Genomic DNA, 17,023 nt, shown 5'->3' with positions numbered 1-17,023 from the left:
GCACATCCATTGGGTACCATATTTTCTCACACAGTAATTAGATTTTGCCCCACTTCCTCAGCTCAAATTTTGTCTTCAGAATGAGTAAAGATTATGTACCATTACATTGACCTAACCTAATCCTGTTGGTATCTGCTGCTTCCCGATGGCTCAGCTCCAGGTACAGTTAACCAAGAATTCCCTCAGGTCAGCAAAAAAGACCAGCTGCAGCAGGGAACAGGAATGACTGTAATAAAATATTTTAATTGAGTAAAATTAGCTACTGTAAAATAAACACTAGGTTTATAAGATGCCAGAATAGTTTCTATTTCTCACCTTTAACATAGAGAAGTATGTGCAAAGGGAAGGAGAGAAGGATTCACTCCTCCTTCCCTATCTCCACACAGCAGAGGAAGGGATGCTTCCAAAGGGTGATCCATTCCTTGCAAAAGACAGTGAGGCAGGACAACTTGGACTTGTAGAGAAGTGCCTCTCAATTGACAAGGATATAGGCAGTGTATATTGCAAGTTCAGATGAGGCATTCACCTCATGCAGGCAATGATGCATGAGCCAAATCCCATCTTCAGAAGTGTAAAGCAGTTCCAAGGCTCTGAACTCATATTTTCCTAATCCAAATATTTCAGGAGGAAAGGGACAAGGCATAAAGATAAGCAGTCTATAGGGCGATGTATGGTCTTAAAATAATTTTCCTTGTGCCAGTTTAAGAGCTTACAGTTGCATTCATTTCAAGAGTGAGCTACTAGACAGCTGCTCACACCACACCATTAAACATACCACTCCTCCATCAATCTTCAGTCATCCTTGCTCAGAGCAGTGATTTAGAGTGGAATGTAGGAAATCACTGTAGCACATGGATGAATCCCATTTCAGTCAGTCAACCTGCTTGAGTGATTTTCTGTGGCTGGACTCTTTAATTTAATGCAGTGACAAGAATATCTTTTTTTATCACAGTTATGTGTACATTTGCTCATTGTTGCCAAGGCAATGAGTAATGTCTGCATGTGAGAGAAAAATGGTATGCTAATATTGTGCAAAAGAGAACAGACCAAATGAATAAATATGTGTAAAACAGATGCATACAAATACAAACGGGCATGTGATATTAGATTGTTCACAAGACATGATCAATCAGGAGCCACTCACACTATAGGTACATAAAGGGTTAGATGATACAGTATTCACTATCCAAAAGGTGGGCCATTCGTGCTCCATGAGACAGAGCTCTGGCCCAGAGAAGCTACAGGTTCAACTGAGTGAGACGCAAAATTTAAAAAGGCAGAAGGGTGAGGGTTTGAGATACAGGACCCCACTAGGAGCCTCTCTACAGTCAGAACTTATGCCTCATTTCTGGGAACAACCACAAAAAGCAGTAAGTGGTGTACAAAAGATCGGATTGCCAAAACCAACGGTAAGAAACACAAGAAAGATACACTCTCCAAGGTTTAAAATCAAGCAACAACTGCTGCAAGGGAGACTGAGATGAAAGTCACGTGGCAGGGCGCAGGCCTCTTTCACCTGTTTTCTATTTTAGCCTAACATACTTGAATGCTCCCCAAAAGAAAGGCCCTGGGCCCTGTCCTATCGGAAAGCCTGCTCTTTTCTTTCTGTATGCAGCCCTGCATTATCCTCACACCACTAGGTGAAGAGATGCCTCCAAGAGGTCAATTTACTCTGGCAGGGGGTGGGGAGCCATGAATCTTTATTCTTCTGTGCTCAAGCTCAAAGAGAAACTAAGAAGCTGTTGTGTGCACCAGCTCAGCCATGCACTCTACTGGAGAGTAAATAAGACCCAGGCCTTTAATCTGTACTGAAAGGAGATGGCATGCAGGGACCACAACAGGCAATATGCTCTAAGAATAACGCAGTTTGACCAGCGTGCACTCACAGACTTGACCACACACTGTGTGCTTCTGACCCTTCCTCAGTAGCCACTCCCAATCTGGCAGAACACAGGCTGCTACTACTGCCCTGAAACCTGTGTCTCCTGCTCGCAGCTTTTACTTTCAGCACATGCACAGCTGCTTCTATAACCGTGCCAGGTTAGGTAAGTTTTACCTAGATAACTGTGGGTTTCAGCAGAGATTGTTGAACCTAAATGTGAGCCATTGTGAGTCTGAAGAAGTTCTGCATGTAGTGAAAGGAACTAGGAAATATTGCAAAACAAAAGTTCTGTTTCTGTTACTAAATTTTAGTTTTTCACAGAAACCAAGTCTGTAAGACTCATGAAAACTATACTCCTCTCTGAATTTCAATAAAATTGACTATTCCAAGCAGATAAATAAAGTTCTTTGACCTCTCAGAATCATGTAAAAAGGAAACCGCCAAGCATACGTAATTCTGTGTTTTCTTTAGAAGAAAGATGGCACTTCCCATCTGCCCCAGAAGCACGTCAAGATCTCACCATTTACAAACATCCCAAGCCAATGAATCACTGGACATACATGTAAAGACACCAAACTGTTTGTTAGGAAACCTGATCTGGACTGCTGACTTCCAAGATGTTGTGGGAACAACTAAAGCACAGAATTATAGCACTGCAACCACAAATTAGTCCAGCCACTGGGGACATCATAAAGCTGGATGTTTATTTGCACTGTGAGCACTCAAAAGGAGTTTTAGTGCCAGAGACTCTATGGGCCACTGAAACAAATACTTTCAAGAAAGTTTTAGAGGTACAAATCTTACAATTATTTAGAAACTTCCTGGAAATGCCTATGGCAATTATCATCTGCTTTCATTCTTCGCATCTTAGTCTTTAACATAAACACAGTTATACTTTTGAAATACACACTGGGACACAGAACCTGGAGTAATTTTAACCTAGCTAGTAAAATTATGGAGGAAAAAAAAGCTAGATTAAATATATATTATGATCCAAAGCAAAAGAAGGAAAGCAGGTGATGTGATCAATTAAGCTACAAATCAGTTTCCTTCATACACATGCTTTCTGTACACACTTTTCAAGAGGAAGACACTATTTTCAAGCTTGACTACCATGCACCCAGGTGTAGCAAACTCACACTTCACTTCTCTCAGAATCAGGAGGAGGAAATTTTGCACAGTTACATTAGATAATCCAAGCAACATATGTAAAACAAGGATCAGTCATAAAGTGGCAGGAATTCCAAATCTGCCATTTAAGTTAAAACAGTATATCAAATGAAAAACATGTAATAATACTAAATCCAGTAAAATCTTGCTTCTCACAGTATTTCCAAGTCAAGAAAACTCCAGGTACCGGAACAGAAACCAAAGGACAAAGGATGGTACTCTCACAAATTTAGTACTGCAGGGAGAAGGAAATGATAAAGATTGAAGGGGATGAGGTGGCCACAGTGATACTGTAAGTCAACGTAAAGAATCCCTGAATTCACATTAGGTGTAGGAGTATAAGGATGTTGCATTACAATACTTCTGCATGCTTGCAGGTCAAATCCCATGCAAACAGCCCTCCCATGCCCTCCCAATATTTTTTGGACTGCAGACCTCCAAACAAAATTCTTCCTATGATTACCTACAAGATGTAATATTAATGAGGTATTACTCTATAAACTTTGAACCCAAGGTTTTATTCTACTGGGACCATGATAAGTGTTTGTCCACAAAACCATGATTTCCTGGAAATCTTTTATTAGTATAAAATCTTAGTGGATCATACTTCACCACTCTCAAACCAAACACGAAAATCTGGTGGGCACAACTGCAGAACACTGGTGTTCTCTATGCCCAAGAAAGTACTTTCCCTAGACATGAAAAGACTTAAAGAAAGTGCCTCAAGCTTGCATTTGCTCAGGAGAGAAAAGAATAATCTTCCATTTCTTCAAAAGTGATGTGGTTTGCTAATCAACTTGCCTATATAACTTCTCAAAGTACTTGATGTTGTGCAAGTAGCCTTGCACAAGGCTACAACAAGTAGCCTTGCACAACATGGGAAAAATAGTCTAATACTAATGGAAAAGAAACATGTGAAGTTACAATTTGCATGAGCCAAAATGAAGGCATTTTTCTTGTGAAAGATAAGAAGATACTCATCTATCAGTTTCTGTCGAAAATTAGGCCTCTTAAATGTAAAGCTTGAGCATTTTTTATCCCCGGGGATTCCCATTTTTACCCTTGGGCAAAGTCAAACATCCTGATAATCTCCTCCAAAAATTGAAGATAGAAAAAGCTTTTTCATTGATTGTAAGACCAAATTTATGACTAAATTAACATAAAAGAAAAGTTTACATGCCCATATTTTGTAAAAAACTCTTAACAGATGAGTTAAGAGAAACAGCTTACGTTCAAGGCAGCCTTAGCTACTGGGTCTCCATTTACTAAGAGTTTTCCACTGATAAAGCCTTATGGTTTTGAGACAAGAAGACCCTCACAGAGGTGACTATGCTAGCACCCAGCACTATGTTACTAGTAAGGGAAGGAATTACCAGTGCCGTATCTGAGCTACAGTACTCACAGCCACCTCTGCCATTGGACCTGCTCACATCACACACCACTCCTTCTTTTCCAGCAAAAAAGTTACTAAGGACTTGAAATCCCCCTAGCTCAAAACACACATTACATGATGGAAGTTTTCCTACTTTAGCTGCCCAGTAAAAGCAGTAATGGGTCAACCCAGCACTGATAGGAAGACTGTCAGTACCTGAGGAGAAACAGCACCATTTTTTGGCCTGGCTGATTTTGACAGCTGCACTAATATATTAGAACAGAGGCTACTGCCTCTAATGGAGAAATGCAAAGCTTTCTTCATTTCACGTGTCAGAGATGTCAGGAGCAGTGCCCTTCATGTGAACCCTGGGGCGTTGGATGTGGGTCCTGCCTCCACACAACATTATCTTTCCCCTTCAGGGGTTGTTGTTCTAATAAACCCTGTCATTAGCATTCTGAAGACTCAAAGAGGCTACTAAGAAAAACAGTCTCAAAACTGCTGGGTTGTATCTGGCATTCTCAGATTACAGAGGTACAGGCACACCTTCAGGCACTCAGCCTTTCCTCCCACCCAAGGAAGCTATAACGATGCCGCATTCCAGAGACAGAAGCACGAAGGCAATCAGCAAGCCCTTTGAGCCCAAGGAGAAGTGAGGTGGCCCCACAAGACTCATTTAATCTGTTTTTAAAATCTGTTTTATCACTATGTTGTCTTCCTGCCCCTCCCCCCACCTTTTTTTGACCTCTTCCAGGATCCACAAATATTCACCTTCTTACAGACTTTTAATGAACTTCCTCACTATACATTTCAAATCTTTTACATAATGCATGGCTAAATTTACATTCCCTGTGCAGCCTGTATCTCCAGTTCCAAATGTACTGAACTGGCAGGTTCAAATTTTCCATGGTGGATTCTGAATTCCCACTAAATTTCAAAGTGGTATCACATTTCCCTGGGCAACTTTCATATTCCCATGGCAGGTTTTTGTTTGGTTTTACAGGTATTAACATACATATAAGCTGGACAGAGACATCCTGAGCTTAGCACTGTTGACTGCTTTTTACACCCACTCCTGACAGGTCCTTTCTCCCCTTTTCTTACCCAGCAACAGTAAACCTTGTTCCTCTTGCCTAATTTCACATCTAAAAATGCCAGATGGAACAGAATATTTCAAGAAGTAAGACTGAACAGCTCTACATGGAAACAGTACCACCTAACTTGCCACTCAGACTCAGCACAGTTCCACTTTACCCTGAAAATTCTTTTTTGGTTTCATGGTTTTTTGCTTGTTTGGTTGGGGGTTTTTTTGGTTTGGTTTTTTTGGGTTGTTTGTTTGTTTGTTTGGGGTTTTTTTGAGAGCGGTTTTTTGCGTTTTTCTTCTTGGGTCTTTTTGTTTGGTTTTCTTGGGTTTTTGGGGTTTTATCCCAGGTTTTTTTTTTTTTTTTTTTCTTTTTATGAATAAGGATTGACGGAAAAGGGTTTAGACAAGCCTATGGATCCAACACATGTGGCACCTAAGACTGACACAAAACTGACCTCTCACATCACAAGGATTGCCTTGAAACCTAGAGAAGCTGAAGGAAGCCATTTGGTGGACTACAGCAGACGGGGGTAACCATTGGTGGTAACACATTCTGTCTGGGAAAAGAAACCAGTCAGTCCCTGGAGGTTTGACTCCATACGGTCTCACTAATGCCAAATAAACACATTTGTTATTTCCTTTAGTAATTAGAAGAAATGGTAGCTGAAGAAGTTCTCACCAACATCCTTTTTTTCTTTGCGTTAATGGTGGCTTACCAACATCCACTATACTTTAAAGGCTCAGAATGGTGTTTTTTTCAGGAGCAACAAGGAAAAATAGCTCTGAGAGAAAAAAGAATTTTCCAGTGTTCTCAAGATTAAGAGGACCAGCTTCTGAGGTTGTCAAATCAGCCAGCCTCTCTCACTGAAGTCAGTAATTTCTTCCACAGGGACATAAGGAATCTTAGATTCCTCTGTACTTCTTATTCATGAACTGGCACTTTGGAGTTTCTCAACTGTTCAAAGAGGCAGGAGAGACTAGAGGGAATTGAAACTTGGCTCCCAGAAACCTGGTTTCACCTGAGGCCTTGTCTGTCAGAATAAAGTCAGGATCTCAAGCCACTGAGTATGCTTCCTCCTACATAAAAAAAAACCCCAATGCTTTTTTTCCCTCTGTTATTCTTCAGCCCCTTCAACAGAAACTGTAAGTAAGCTAAAGGAAGAAAATGGAATAAAATGACCATGCTGAAGAAAAACCCACCTAGAGGTGAATCTGAAACATCAAGGGGAACATGAAATGCCTCTACTGGCATGTCAGCAGTAAAATGTAGACTAGATAAATATAAATGAAGTGCTGAAGGGGGCAGAAGACCTGATGACAAAGAATGAGGAAAAGGCCAAGTACTAGAGGTCTTTGTTACTTTTTTTAGTGGTCAAACCAGCCTTCAGGAATCTCAGGTTCTTATGACTAGGGGGAAAGTTCAGAGTAAAGAAGGTTCACTATGGGTGGAGAAGGATCAGGTTAAGGAACATTCAAAAAGACCAGCCATTTACAAGTCCCTATACGATACATCCAGAGAAACCCTGTGAGCTTGCTTAATGTCACTAGAGGCCACTCTCAACTACCTTTAAAAGGTCGTGGCAAGGGGGGGAAGGTCCCTGAGGACTGAAAGAAAGTAAGGATAACTCTTGTCTTCAAGAAGGGCAGGAAGACAGATGTGGGGAATTATGAAATGCTCAGCCACACCTCTGTTCCTGGGGAAGGTGGTGGGGCAAATTATCCTGTAAACCATTTCCAAATGTGTCAGGGATAAGCAATGGTTGGGAGTGATCAGTATGGATTTATGATAAGGGGAAATTTGGCTCATAAAGTTCAGCAAATCAAGTTCTGCACCTGGGCAGGAATAGCTCCAGGCACCATTAACAGGCTGAGCACCAACTGGCTGAAGAGTAGTTTGGTAGAAAAAGATGTGCTGTCTTGGTGGTCATCAAGTAGGCCTTAAGCCAGAAATGTGTCCTTGTGGCAAAGGCAGCCACAAGTGCTGCCAGACAATGAGGGGAGATATCCTTCCCTGTTCCTCAACCCTGGTGTCATAGTTCTGGGTCCAGTGTCTGGCTCTGAGCTTCCCAGCTCAAAAGAGATGTGGACACACTGGAGAGAGTGCAGCAAAGGGCCACAAAGATGATAAACAATTAGCGTATGTGTCACACTAGGAGAAACTGAGATTATTCAGCCTGGACAAGAGAAGGCTCAGGGGCTATAACTGATGCCATAAATGCCTGATAGGAGGTTGCAAAATAGACAGAGTAGAACTTTTCTCAGTGGTGTCCCATGAAAGGACAAGAGGCAATGGACAAAAACTGGTACACAGGAAGTCCCACTTAAACATAAGAAAAAGTATCTTCAGTGATTAAACACTAGAATAGATTACCCAGAGAGATTCCAGAGTCTTCATCCTTGCCCATACTCCAGTCCTAGGAAAAGTGCTATATGATCCTGCTCTGAGCAGAGGGATGAACCAGACAATCTCCAGAGCTCTCTGTCAGTATCAACTTTCCCTTGATTCTGGGATGGTTTAGCCAGCATGCGGCACCCTTGTAAAACCTGGACAAGTGGTAAAACTCTCCACAGTACAGTAGGACAATGCAGCTCTCACTGTGTCAGAGTTCCCTTCCTAGACAAACCAGAAACCTATGGGATTACCTGTCTGGCTGGCTGTGAAATCACATGTGACATCACTTACATTGGCTTAGCATCCAGATCCTGAATGTGCCACTCAAGAATTCAGAGAAATTGAAAATCCGTATAGAAGGAAGACTGCTGGTGAAAAATTATAGCTGGCTTTGCTTCACAAGTTCAACCACTGGCAACAGGGAGCAGGCCTGGCTTGTAACCCTGCTGCCACCATACATAAAGGCCTGTCCACAATTAATATAAAATCCTTACTGAACATAGTGGAATGCTGCTGCCATTGCCAACTCTCTCTTCCCATGCTCTCCTCTAATTCCCTCAAACAGACTTATTTTGGCTTGAAACTCTCCTTGTTTGCACTCTGGTCAGAAGCAAAGTGTTTTGGATCTTTTCAGCAAAATCTGTTATTTTTTAGTTCTCCATTTTGGTGCAAATTACTCCCAAACAAAAATAGTTTCAGAAATGAGCTCTGACTGCGACGCACTTTCAACAAAATATAAGGAGAGTTTGCCTGATTGATTAAAAAAAGGCATAAAATGTGCTGAATCTAATGATCAAATCTATTATGGCCCAAATTACCACACATAATTCCACATAAGAAGTCAACATCTATAGCCATGAAGCTATATCAAGACCCAGGAAGAGGGGTCTTGATAGACTTGTCTTGAAGACTACTTCTTTTGCACAATGTATTACACATCCCATCAGTCCAGTTAGAATATAAAATAAATCAGTATTTTCTGATTTTCCTCCATTAAAAATAAAAATACCAAGATTATTTTAAGTAACATGAGAAGGTATATGTAATCCCACAGTCACACACAAACCATGACCTTGTTTCCATAAAATTGATGATAAAAGTTGTTTTTTCAATGTTTTTTTGTTAATGGAAAAATTGAACTTTCCTTACAAAAAGCCTAGCTGTTTTAAAAATAAAACACATCGTGAAAAAATCTGGAAAGAAAACTACTAAAAGTCTTCTCTCCCCTTCTTACTGGGAGACCCTTTAATATCCTACTACCATTTTAATACAACCTTGTCCTGCAGTTTATAAGCTCCTGTTAGGAGATACTTTCTTCACTGGTGGTCAGAAGAGGGCAAGCCACCACACAGTCATGACTTATTTCCATTCCTATAGCCTTTCTTTTTTCTTCCCTTTTCCTACTACTCATTCTAACCTGCCTTGTGTGAGCACTTTCCTGGAACCTTTTTACAGTAATTAACAGCAGTACAATTCCAAGCAATGCTTAAAACTGATCACAAGATATTTGTTCATCTTCACTGCTTGCTGGCATAAAAATAACTCATCCACATAATTATCTATCACATACAGCAATCTGCATAAGCAAAAGGCTAAATTAGCTTGCTGGAAAACAATGAAAGACTGCATTCATAATTGCAATATGCACTCAGGAAACCTCAGAAATCTGTAGAAATTGATCTGTTTTCTGCAATATATCCTGTGATGCTACTTCTCATTTAGATGCTTAATAAGAAACAAACGAAACAAACAAAACAAATAAAGAAACAAACAAAACCCCACCAAAAACCCTGATGCAGTCAAACAAGGGCGTAATCAAGAATTATGCTGCTCAATGTGGGAGGCTGGCACTATCCTTTGAACAGAACTATTTGGAAGAGCAGATGAGAACAGAGGACAGACTGGTATCAAAGCCAGAAAGTAATTAGAGACAATTTCAAAATCAGTCCAAAGTCCCCAGAGAAGACAGGGAAGCTGTCTGGGTTCAAAAGTAGGATGGAAAAGCATGAGAAGAGCACACCGGGTGCTTGGAGATCAAGCCATGTGCACATAAGCCACAGATTAAGGGTATTCATTTAGGCCCAAGGCTCCTGGCAGTGCTGCAGTACAGAAATGCTGGCAATCAGGACACAGAAAAGGGGGAACTGGGAAAAAAAAAGGAAAGAGAAAAGCAAGATTCCAGGAAGCCTGGGAAAGGATTTTAGGACTGTCATGAAAGTTGGGAACAAGAGAAGTTTAGAAGGACAGGGATCTGTCCTGGTCCTGCAGTGCTTCTGGGCTCTGGGGCAGTGCTGTGCACACCAATGACAGTGAAGACAGTCTGGGGCAGAAGGGCAGGAACAGAAAGAAATTAATGGGAGGGGAAACAAATGACACAAAACGATCTAAAGACATGATTTGCAGCTCTTGGGATTCAGAGTCTGTGCAAGGAGGGGAAGAAGCTCCCTCCTCTCAAAGAATCCTGCTCTTGGGACATGACAGATTCAGAGTGACACAATGCATCCACATGTGTCTGCTTACATGGGCTGCTCGTTACTCAAGCTGTGATGCAGTAACCAAAGCCCAAATATCCGCGACTAGCCTCCTGACAGAAGAGCAGCCACCTGCAACAGACACAGCTTGGACTTGCAGCTGGCATATGCTTTCATCAGAAACATCAGTGCAGCAGGTTCAAATGTGGTCAGAACTTCAGCAGTGGAGTACAGCAATGTCCTGGTCTTAGCCTACAGAAAGGTATGACCAGAATCCACACAACCAGGACATGCTTCACTGTTCTTTGTGACAGCGAGTTGGACAGAGCAGAGATAGTGCAGGAAGATTGCAGGTTACAATCTTCACACACATCTGAACAAACATGGTCAGCCACCCTTCCTGAAGTCCTGGCTCTCACACATTGGGCCCTTTTTATGCTAAGTTTGTAACCATAACTCCCTGCTACAAGTACAGAAATTCTCACAGACTCTGAATACAAATGCTTTTAGTGTTTAAATATTTTCCTTGCCTTGTCTAGATTTTCCATCCTCACTAAAGCAGTATGCACTGAGACTGGAAAACCACACATGGACACTGACACCAGTCTCAGTTTTCCCCCTTTCCCAAAGGCCATACGGCTCATGGTGGCGGGGATGTGACACTTCTCTGGGAATTAGCACCTCTCTTTTCTAACACCGATCCTAACTTCTTCCTTTCCCTGGAGCTAGAACAAGGATGGGAGCCATGGCAAAACAATCCTGTTTTTACCCTCCATCCAGCCCTAGTCTGAAGTGTAGATGTTAACCTTATTGAGTTGGATGTGCTGCTGGATGTGCCTGTAGAGTTCTGCTGGCTGCTAAGAGGCAGAAAATGGAGTAGGTTTTCCCCAACCAGGCCCACTGCACTGCTCCAAAATAGTAGCAGACACAACTTCCTTGTGGAAGTGCAGAGAAAGAGGTAAGGAGATGCAGGAGGAAGAGGAAGGGTGAAATTGTGCCTTGCTTCTCCCCTTGAATTTATTGAGCCCCTTGGAGTCAGACAATTTGGCATATTCCTTCTTTTGCATGTGTCCTTGAAAGGTTAATTCACGCACTGGTGCAACCTCAGATGTGCTGCCTTTCGTCTCAGCTCTGTATTTATTGCTGCTATCCTTTTGCATTCGTTACCCAGACGATAAACACATGTGTATATCTATGAGCTGTTCCTCCTGTGCATGCACTATAGTTGACTCAGTATCTCTGCCTCTGCATACAACAAACATGTCTGCAAGCACATGCACAGTGAGCTCCTTGTACACTGAAGAACAACAGTCTCCTATACTGAAAAGCTTTTCCTACTAGAGAACAACTATCAGGGAAAAGCTGACTTCCATGTCCACCACAGTAAAAATACTGAGCCTTCTTTAAACTGAGGCAAGCATTTGCAAAATGCTTCTAAAGGACAAGGGAAGGATGAGTTCAGTTTGAAAGGCACCACAGTCACATACCAGCTCCAAATGCAAAGAAGAAACTCTTGTCTGGGTGCTCTTGCAGCAGGTCCTTCACCCTCCTGCCCATTCGCTCATTTCGCTTGTAGATGAGCTCCTGGCGGAAGTAGCTGTCTATCTCTTGGGCAGTAATGCGTTCATGGGCTGGAAGTGTAGCATTAATAAAATTTGGGACCTAAGGCAGAAAAAAAAAGTCTTAATGAAAGGGGGATTTATTTCACAGGCAGCCATCATGCACAGGCATTTTAGCTCCACACAGAGTGTGGCAACTGCCTCATCCCTCAAGGCATAGCCAGTACAAAGGACAAAACCCAAAGCAAGCTAAAAAAAACTTAGCAAACTTAAAATAATACATGGTGCTTCATTTTTTCTCAATGCATCGTTTCATAAGCCAACCAGCTGGATTTTTTTTTATTCAGAGTCAACAAATACTATCATTTGGCCACACTGAAGATCCTAACTCCTGACTGCTCAGCTGAAGAAAGTATTTGCCCCTAAATGCCTTTAACTACTCTTAAATTGCCATAGGTATGACATAACTATAATGATAATTACACTCTTCTAAGAGAATTTGACTGGTATCAGAGCCCTCAGGCTGCCAAAGAATAACTATGCAATTTGAACTAGTTAAAAAAACATCCCTAAACTTTTCAAAAGAAAGAGGGCCAGATTTTGTCAGGAGATAAAGTGTTACCACCTCCAGTTGCCCAGTCCTGGCGGTATCTTTTAAAATGCTGGCTTGCATCCGTGGGGCCCCCAGGACAGCTGTGCCTGCACACTACCCTGACCTCTTGCCAGTGGAGAGAAAACGTGGGTCTGCAGTTGCAGCAATCCTGGCTTCTTGACAAGTAGCTTTAGGCATTCAGTTATGGGGACAGTTAACTAAAGGGCCTGCAACCGGTGGTTTCTGGAGAGCAGAGCCACTAGTAAGCCAGGTGCTTTCCCTTGCAAGGCGGCAGCAGATGAACAGACTTCGGAGCCACTCAGAAACTATTATGGCATCTGTCCAAAGGTGAGCCTGCAGGTAGTCCTCTACTGGGCAAGCATGGAGTCAAATACAACTTACTGAGAAATTCTGCTTAAAACATAAACAGACAGTGTTGCAAACTATTAATGTCCAGCTCTGCTGCCAAGGAAAGTGCCCTGAGGTGGAGCCCCCTCATATTAAGTAAAGGACAGTTGTTCCTTGGCAGAATGCACGAGCTGCTCAGAACAAGCTGCTCTCTCCCAGGACCTAGGGGCAATGTCTGCAGTCTGTAACATCTCCACAGGATAGTGATGCAGCATCTGCATCCTCTTAAAATGCTGGCCTCCTCTGAGAAATCCTTTGAAATCTATGTGTGGAGTGCATGGTGTAAAAGCTAGGCAGTATTAATGACCAGGATGCCTGCACCTGCAGGCGGGCAGGTGTGCAGGACATGAAGGCAGCAGCACCTGTGCAAAGCTTGGCACCAGAGAAGCAAGGGTTAGCATGACTCTGCAGCTCTGCACCGTATGTATCAAAAGGTCATGGGAAAATGGTTATTCAGCAAGGAAAGCCCAGGTATCAACACCTACCTTTTCAGCACTGTAAGGATAGAGCCTGTGTTTTCACTGATGTGCACAAATTGCCAGGCAATACCTCACAGACAAGAACAGAGAGACCTGATGTCTCAGCCTGAGGTTAGTTAATCTAACAGCCCAAACAGGCCAAATTGGTCCCTGCTGGGCATTTTGTCATGGTTTAAAGATTAGTATTGCATTCCACTGTGCTGCTTAGGAAACCATCTCCATAAACCCAAGTCTGTGAGGTCTCAGAAACTCTCTTTTCCTTCACATTCAGTCTAAATCTATCTTTGTTTCACTCCATTTCTCTTCTTTGGGCCTTGTCCACAGCACACAATCATACTGATAGGGGACATTAAAAAGCTTTTAACTTGCCCAGCCTTACACAAGCGTCCAAGTCACGAGTGCATTTCTCTGTTCCTGCTTGCACAAGAGAGCCTGCTGTTGCTCTCTGTTGGCATTAAGTTTGCTCATACCTAAGCTAGTGCAATTCCACAAGTTCCTTAAGAAAGTAAATTATTAACTCATAGAGCTTTGATGCTAAAGGGAACACAGCACACATCCAAAAGGGAAAGCCAGGTGCACCTTTGCTGCCTGTGTACAAGAGAGGGGTTGAGGTGGTGCAGACTCCTGGAATAGGAGGCTCAGGAAAGCAGATGTGCCAGGGAGCCAGCAATATGCTCCTGGCCCTCACCTATAAAGGGCCTGCCTGAGGAGAGACGAGCACAAGTGTGACAGGGGCAAGCACTACAGGGAGATGTGCGTAGTACAAGGGCTGCGGTGGCAAGACTCACTTGAGAAGTGTCATGGTTGAAGATGATGGAGCTGAGGTCCCCACAGTTGTAATGCTTGATAAGGTCTTCTGTCGTATAGGGGATCTGGAAACTGCCTGCTCGGAGGCTCTCCTGCTGCAAGAGAGTCTGATTCAAAGCAAAGACCACCTGAGGGAGGGGGAGAGGGAGGAAAAGACAGAGTTCCTGGTAAGTTCTCTTTTCGTCCCATGAGAAGGTCACAGACACACAGCCACCTGCTGAAGGCTCTTTGAAGCTGCTCCTGCTCTGAGCCTGCCAGTCTAGACATCACCAACCCATGCCTCCAATGGCTCCGCAGGTACTCACAGCTTGGATCCCAGCTGCTCAGAGGGAATGGACTCACTACATTTAACTCCATGGGGTTTTGCCTGTGATGTGATTAATATGGAAGATACAAAGGACCAGGCTGAAGAAGGGGCAATCTTGCTTCCTTAGATGACTGACCACCACAGAGCCTAAGGCCTGATGGGCTCCTGTCCCCGTAGTTTCTCAGCCATCTACCTAAATTAAGCATGGCTTATCCTTGTTTGACCTTCCTTCCTCATCTGCTAGAACAGTCATGGGCTGTTGTTTCCTGCTTTGTGTCTCCTCTCAGACACCGCATCTATTTCAGGCAGGAATGGCTCTCTGGAGCAGGCCAGGGAAGAGTGGTGGCTGTTGGAGGATGCAGGAAGCTGCTTTCCCTGCAGCTGCTCAGCATTCAGTCTCTCCCAGCTGACTGTCTCGCTGTCAGCATTCCTTCCTCCTCAGCCTGCCCCTGGGAATGCAAACACTCCCATCATCCCCTTTGCCTCAAGGCAAACTATCTGGCTGCCACAGCTCCTACCCCCAGGGACCTTTCTGTTCACCGGAAAGGGAGAAGATCACCCTCCAGATGTGGCTGCCTCTCCACCTCCAGCACAGCAGGGCTCTCCCAAGGCAGTGGCCTCAGGACCTGACCCAGACACTGGCTGCAGATCCAGCTGCCCCCTGCCTTGGGCAGTGCACAGCCCCTGAGGACGGCAGCCACGTAAAAGGGACAAGAGAGCACTTTGGAGCAACAGGTGTCTCTGAAGCCAAACAGACAATGCAGAATCTCTGTATCTCTCTTTAGCTGCTCCAGCCACTGCAGCCTGTGGTCACCAAGCCCCAGGAAGGCAAGAAGCCTTGGGGTACAAACTCCCCAGGCTGAACATGGGATGTCCATAGGCACCTTTGGTGGGACATGGAGCTGTATGGTCCCCTGTGCAGGGAGCAGTCCCCTGTTCAGCACCTGGCAAGAAAAACACTACCATCTCTTCTGAGCACACTGCTTACGCACGCTACCACCAGTTTTCACACCAAAACGGGACAACTGTAACAAGCTTTCCTACTACCTACTGGTCTATTATTTTTGTTTTTAAAGGAAGTAAGCTCAGATATATTGGTTGGAATTTTTAAAAAAATTACTCATGAAAGTGTTATTTTCTAAGCTCTGGTTACTCTGTGTAATTAACTTCTCCTGGATATTTGCCTCAAACACCATCAAGTCACTCTAGAACTGAAAGTAGTTGCCAACACTATGGAACTCACATATGAGTAAGCATACTCAATGTACTGAGACTATGTGAACCAAATTTTGGGATTACAGAACAGATGTGGAAACAAACAGGTGCAATTTCCCTCCCATAGCACAACCATCTGTCTTCTACAGAAAGGTGCAAATTCTACCAGACTTGAAATCATGCTGTCTCCACTACAGCTAGACTTACCTCTTTGGATCCAAATCACTGTGTACGTAATCCAATATGAAAGTGCATCATGTAGCATTAGTTCTGGGAGGGTGAATAGCAACATTCTCTCACACCTCATGTTTGTAAAAAGGGGAAGAATTCACTTTGTTGGTACAAACTGCATTCAGCCAAAATATTAACTCCAGGCAGACACTCAGGCAAGTTACATCAAACAAAGCAGTGGCCATCTTGCAAAGGACCTCTGTTAGATTTTAAAGTAAATTGGACAAAACCAATTGAAACTACTTTATGTCTGAACGAAAGTTTGCATGCGGGATGGGGTTTATCATACTCCAAAGTCATTGTTTTCCATTTGTTTGGCTTAAGAGACTTCCTAGTGGATGCTAATGACCAGACAACATTCACTGAGAGACAAGCCAAATCCATGCTGAAAATACGGGATTTCTACAGCCATGACTGCTAGGTCATGCCAGCAAAATGTTGTATGTACAACCAGTCCAGCCAAAAGCACTTACACATGGGAATAGCCTATTTTTAAGCTATTTGACACCATCTCCTTGAATATTTACCATTAAAGCAGTATGTCCTTTTCCAGATTTTGAAACAATGACAAGACAATCTCGGTCCAGAGAGTAGTCAGGAAATGTGACATCCTCCTGAGCTGGTCAGGCAGCTCTGCCTCAATGTAGATTAAGCATATCAAAGAGGCTTTGCAATCTTTACTGTTTGATTTTCATCCAAACACAAACCAGCAGAGGGTAATGGGTTTCTGGGGAGAAAACACCAGCCTGGGTGAGATGTGAGAAAAAAGCCAATCTTCTTCTCACTGCTGTATCTCTGCAGCCTGTACTCCTACTGTCACTTGCTCTGCATGCCACCCTCAGGTCCACACAGATCTCTTCCCTCCTCCCTTGCCACATGCTTCAGGTGAAATAGGTTCAGTCTTGCCTCCAAACAGACTAGGCCTGGGCTGTAGCAGCCAGGACAAGCCACACAGGCATCTTCCTTCCTCATGCCCACCCACTGGCCATAAGAAACTAGCACATAGTAAGCTGTGAAGAGCTACATAAATCTGCCCCAAGAGCACAGCATACAT

The 17,023-nt window shown here is 43.3% G+C and overlaps 1 protein-coding gene across 3 annotated transcripts in view; it reads right to left on the bottom strand.

Moving 5' to 3' along the window:
* The window catches only part of LOC121662390 (metalloprotease TIKI1-like), an 80,610-nt gene that overhangs the window by 12,969 nt on the left and 50,618 nt on the right, over nucleotides 1-17,023 (bottom strand). For 2 of the 3 annotated variants that reach the window (XM_042023494.1, XM_042023495.1), the window contains exons 3-4: nucleotides 14,198-14,344; nucleotides 11,859-12,033 (exon numbers count right to left, since the gene is read on the bottom strand). In XM_042023494.1, the coding sequence (XP_041879428.1) occupies nucleotides 11,859-12,033; nucleotides 14,198-14,344 (322 nt within the window). The remainder of the gene's footprint in view (nucleotides 1-11,858; nucleotides 12,034-14,197; nucleotides 14,345-17,023) is intronic. The other variant, XM_042023496.1, reaches the window with a different exon arrangement.

Source organism: Corvus kubaryi, unplaced genomic scaffold (genome assembly GCF_017639235.1).
Source record: "Corvus kubaryi isolate FWS band 111438036 unplaced genomic scaffold, C.kubaryi_AGA036_p1.0 37249, whole genome shotgun sequence".
In the NCBI taxonomy this organism is placed as follows: Eukaryota; Metazoa; Chordata; class Aves; order Passeriformes; family Corvidae; genus Corvus; species Corvus kubaryi.
The sequence above is the reverse complement of the archived record's forward strand: the minus strand, read 5'-3'. Positions and strand labels throughout refer to the sequence as shown.